Consider the following 4888-nt stretch of genomic DNA (forward strand, 5'->3'; position numbering starts at 1 on the left):
ACCTCTAAAGGACGGGGGGTACCCTAGGAAAACACATGGGGTTGACCGAAACTCAATTTGTGTTTGTTGTATGGGCGTAGGTAGGGAAAGCAACGACACCCATAGACTCTTAGGAAAGTGTATGAAGGTGTGGTTTTGTATAGTCGGTAGTGAGGGCTTTCAAACTTGAGTGCGGAGCATGGTAGCCGATTGATTAGATAAGTGGCTGCTTCAAAGGCTGAGTCCCAGTGTTTAGTAGGAACAGACCCTTCGGCTAATAAAGCAAGACCCGTCTCGACAATGTGCCGATTGCGACGTTCTACGCGCCCATTTTGCTCGTGGGTATAGGCACACGATTGGCGATGTACTATACCCAACGACTCAAAGACATTGTGCAGGCGGCGGTATTCACCGCCTAAATCTGACTGTATTGCCTTGATAGAACGTGAGAACTGACGTTCTACCATGACACGAAAAGAATGAAAAACACTATAAATATCTGATTTTAGCCGAAGTGGGTAAAACCAGCAGAATCGTGAATAATCATCCACGAATAAAACGAAATACTTGAAGCCGTTCACCGAAATAACAGGTGACGGCCCCCAAATGTCCGTGTATACAAGGTCCAGTACATTATTTGAAATAAAAGAAACCCTATCTAATGGGAATCGGGAAGATTTGCCGAGTTGGCAAGCGGAACATAATTCAGACGAACTGGAACGACTTGTGGTGACTGGACATTGTGGTAGTATTTTCTGGAGCACTTTTGAGTGTGGATGACCCAACCGCCGATGCCAAATATTGGGAGATGCCCGGGAACTCAGGAAAGCAACGTGAGATCGCGGAATTGACAGTTTGTACAGGCCATCCGTACTAGGACCCTTAAGAAGTACCTCCTTGGTAATTGAATCCTTAACAACAAAATAAGTATTGTGAAATTCAAAGAACACTGCATTATCACTTGTAAAACGATGAACAGAAAGAAGGGGAACAGACAAATTTGGGACATGCAGAATATTTGACAGTTTTAAATTTTTAGAAACCGACGGAATAGATGCATGTCCAACAGAGGAAATTCCCAAACCTGTACCGTTTCCAACCCGAAGGACATCGCCTCCAGTGTACTCCTCGGCCTGGCCGATCATCCCGGAGTCCGGGAACCACGTCTCCGACGCAGAACCTGCCCCGTCGTCTCCGGTGGTCGCGACGTGGGCCTGCGGTGGTGCCGGCGGCTGGGTGTTGTATCTCTTGGAGCAATACACAGCGGTATGCCCATGACACCTGCATATCTGACAGCAAGGGGAACCACCACCACCGCTGCGATTCTGCCCACGGCCGCCGCGTCCTCTGTTCTGCCCGCGGCCGCGATTCTGCCCACGGCCACCGCCATTGCTGTTCTGCCGGTGGTTCTGCCCCTGCCCGGCGTACATGGCGACTGGAGAGGAGTTGCGATTCTGATCAACCAGGAGGAACTCGTCTGCATAAATGAACTCCTGCGCCTGGAGGAAGTCTGCGAGTTGAGGGATGGTCACCGGCGATCCCGTAACCGTGAGAGACGCCGCCACCGCTCTGAATTCCGGCCTAAACCCCCTGAACACATATAAATTTTGTTCGTCGAGAGACATAGGCCTACCTGCTTGCGAGAGTTGCTCGACCAGAAGCTGCGCACGGCCCTAATACTCGGTCGCCGAACTGTCTCCTTGTCGGAGAGATTGGAATTGACCGAGAAGGTTTAGACACCGGGCACGCGTTGATGATCCAAGCGCGGCAGTGATGGAGAGCCACACGTCCCTGGAAGTCTCACAGCTAACCGCCAAATGCATGCATTCATCCGAGAGGGAGGAGACGAGGAGACTGAGGATCGATTGATCCTGTTGTATCCATTGCGCGTAAGCCGGATTCGGGAGTGGTGATGGAGACGAGTTGCCGGAGCCATCGCCGAAGGAGGCCGCTGCGATGGTGGCGGGTGGACACGGGATGTCACCCTCAACGTAACCGATGAGCCCTTGCCCACGTAGGAACGGTATGATCTGCGTGCGCCAAAATAAAAAAATTCTGTTTGTGAGTTTTAGGGAGATGAAGTGGTGAGCGGATGTTAAATTGTTTGTGGTGATCGGGGAGGGAAGAGTGGCAGCAGTGTTCGTACGTTCTGATGAATGTGTCGACATGGCTTAGGATCGGTAAGAATTAGGCTGATACCAGATGAAGTTACGAGGAAAGAATTGATTGATTGAAACTGTAAAACCAAGAGTCCTAAAACAAGAGAACTCTAAAGAGCTTCCTAAACTCTAGGCTATGTACAAGCAAGACTCAGCACAACCACATAATAATATTAAGACTCTAACAAGGCCTTCATTGAATTACAGTTTCATTACAACTAAATTACATTCGACCAAACACCCCATTAGTAATTGCAAAACTCATTACGCTTTTACTTTTGAAGAATGAAATTTAAAAAAAAAAAAAAAAACACACACAAACAAAAGGTCATTGTTCATGCATTAAATATGAAATATACATACATACATATATATATATATATATATATATATATATATATATATATATATATATATATATATATATATATATATATATATATATATATATATATATATATATATAGGGTCAAGTTCCCATGCGGTCACTCATCGTACGCATAAATGCATCACAAAGTGTTTGGAAATGCACCATTAGGTGTGGTGAGGTTTGGTGCTCTTCTTTTTTTTTTTTTTTTTTTTTTGTGTGTTGCGTTTTGTGGTGCATTTATGTATATTGATGGTGAATCCGCACGGAAAGCACTATTCACATTTGAGCCAATATATATATATATATATATATATATATATATATATATATATATATATATATATATATATATGGATGCACTCATGTGCGAATAAGTGCCCAAGAAGGAATATGCGAACGAATCAGCATGCGACACGTGTTCAGATCTAATAGCTTAAAAAAATGCGGTGGCATTTTTGTAAATAATTGAACATCGAAGTGCAAGTAAAATCACTTACAAGTGCACCTACTTTCACCTATAAGTGCATGTAATTTTGTCTTGTTAACATTCACTTCCCACAAACATTCATGCACCTGGGTGCACCTACTTATAACTATAGGTGCAACTATTTATAATATAGGTGCAACTACTTATAACTATAGGTGCAACTACTTTCACCTATAAGTGCATGTAATTTTACCTTGTTAACATTCATTGATTTGAGTTCAGCGGGTAGTAATACCCCTGAAAACCACCCGCAAACATTCATGCACCTAGGTGCAACTACTTATAACTATATGTGCAACTACTTGAACTATAGGTGCAACTACTTATAACTATAGGTGCATTTAGTACTGATGCTCAGTGTAAATTTTTACTTGCACCAATAATACATTTTACATGCACTTGTAATACATTTTACTTGCACTTCGATGTTCAATTATTTACGAAAATGCCACGCGCTTTTTAAAAAAATCAGTGTTTCTCCTCCATTAGATCTGGATACGTGGACGGGCAGAATCCATTCCTATTTCGCGCCTGAGCGAAGCATTTGCACCTGAGTGCGATTCTATATATATATATATATATATATATATATATATATATATATATATATATATATATATATATATATATATATTTATTTATTTATTTATTTATTTTGATTCCAATTCCTAAACAAAGTAACTCCTCATACTTAAACTCATTACCATTATTAAATATTAAATATTTGATTCACATTATCATTTTAATTTTTGAACTAAACACACCCTAAATAGCCCATGACCAAATGTGATACAAATTACATGGTCATGCACCTAATTTAAAAATATTAATAGTTAATGACCAAATTTGATAAATGTACAATAGTGAAGGATCAAAAGTAAAAATTGTTAACCAACTTAATTAGTTAGCGTGAGTGGTCGTGCACTCTCATCCTATAAAGAAAGGTCGAGAGTTCAAACCTTCTCTTGTATGGAAAAATCAATCTGGCACTTTGCTTCTTAATTAAGTCGACATGATGCGAACAAGAATTAGTCTGAGTATGACGGGTTTTAAAATACCACATATAATTAGGGCTTGCTCAAGACGTCTCGTAGTCTGACAAGAAAAACGTAAAAAAGAAATTCAAAAATCATTTCGTATATTGTTTAGGCGTAACGAAAAAGTATAATGGTAATAATAATAATAAATAATGGTGAAAGTTTGGACACTACTCCACTTTCATTGCAGTTCTTTTGACGGAGGTCAAGAATTCCCAGATATTTTCCTTAATTTACTCCTTTTTGTTTCCTTTCATCATTACCATTAGTCAATGAAGTTTTAAAAAACTTCCCACTATATAATACTATAATGTGTACTACTCTGTTTGGCAGAACATATTTAAGAAGCTTATAGCTTATTTTAAGTTACTAATAAGCTATAAACTCTATTTGATAATGTTTCTAAAATAAGCTCCTAGCTTAAAATAAGAGCTTATGTTGGAACGCGTTTCAAAATAAGCTCTTAGCTTCCTAACTTTTTTTTCATCTTTATCCTTATTATTTTAAAAAAATGACATAATTTATCCTTTCCAATTAAAATCTTTTTTCTCTTCTCCTTTATCCGCAACTTTCACCGCAAATATTATTATTATTATTATTATTATTATTATTATTATTATTATTATTATTATTATTATTATTAGATTTGCAACAATATTGACACTTCATTATGAGATGCTAGATCATGATTATGCTAATAGTTTTATTTTAAAATGTTAATTTTTTTCTAAAGACAAAATGTTAAATTTTAATATGTACACGGCTGGAAATTATGGAATTTCCGACCACCTGAAAGTGATCTTAAATCAAGTTGAAAGCAAAAAGTGGTCGGAAATAGCAACAGAGGTTTTGCCGG

At 39.0% G+C, this 4888-nt stretch overlaps 1 protein-coding gene across 1 annotated transcript; it reads right to left on the reverse strand.

Moving 5' to 3' along the window:
- Nucleotides 1-394: 394 nt before the first annotated feature.
- LOC109193520 lies at nucleotides 395-1604 on the reverse strand. Its single transcript, XM_019344363.1, has 2 exons — nucleotides 873-1604; nucleotides 395-439 (listed from the first exon to the last, which is right to left on the reverse strand). Exons 1-2 carry the CDS (start codon nucleotides 1602-1604, stop codon nucleotides 395-397), a joined length of 777 nt encoding a protein of 258 aa, XP_019199908.1.
- Between the last annotated feature and the right edge of the window lie 3284 nt (nucleotides 1605-4888).

The sequence above is a fragment of the Ipomoea nil genome, unplaced genomic scaffold (assembly GCF_001879475.1).
Source record: "Ipomoea nil cultivar Tokyo-kokei standard unplaced genomic scaffold, Asagao_1.1 scaffold1895, whole genome shotgun sequence".
Lineage (NCBI taxonomy): Eukaryota > Viridiplantae > Streptophyta > Magnoliopsida > Solanales > Convolvulaceae > Ipomoea > Ipomoea nil.

Coding starts and splice junctions, on each gene's coding strand:
- LOC109193520 (XM_019344363.1), bottom strand. CDS start 1,604: ATGTCTCTCGACGAACAAAATTTATATGTGTTCAGGGGGTTTAGGCCG. Junction 440..872: donor AGGATTCAATTACCAAGGAG/GTACTTCTTAAG, acceptor GTGTCATGGTAG/AACGTCAGTTCTCACGTTCT.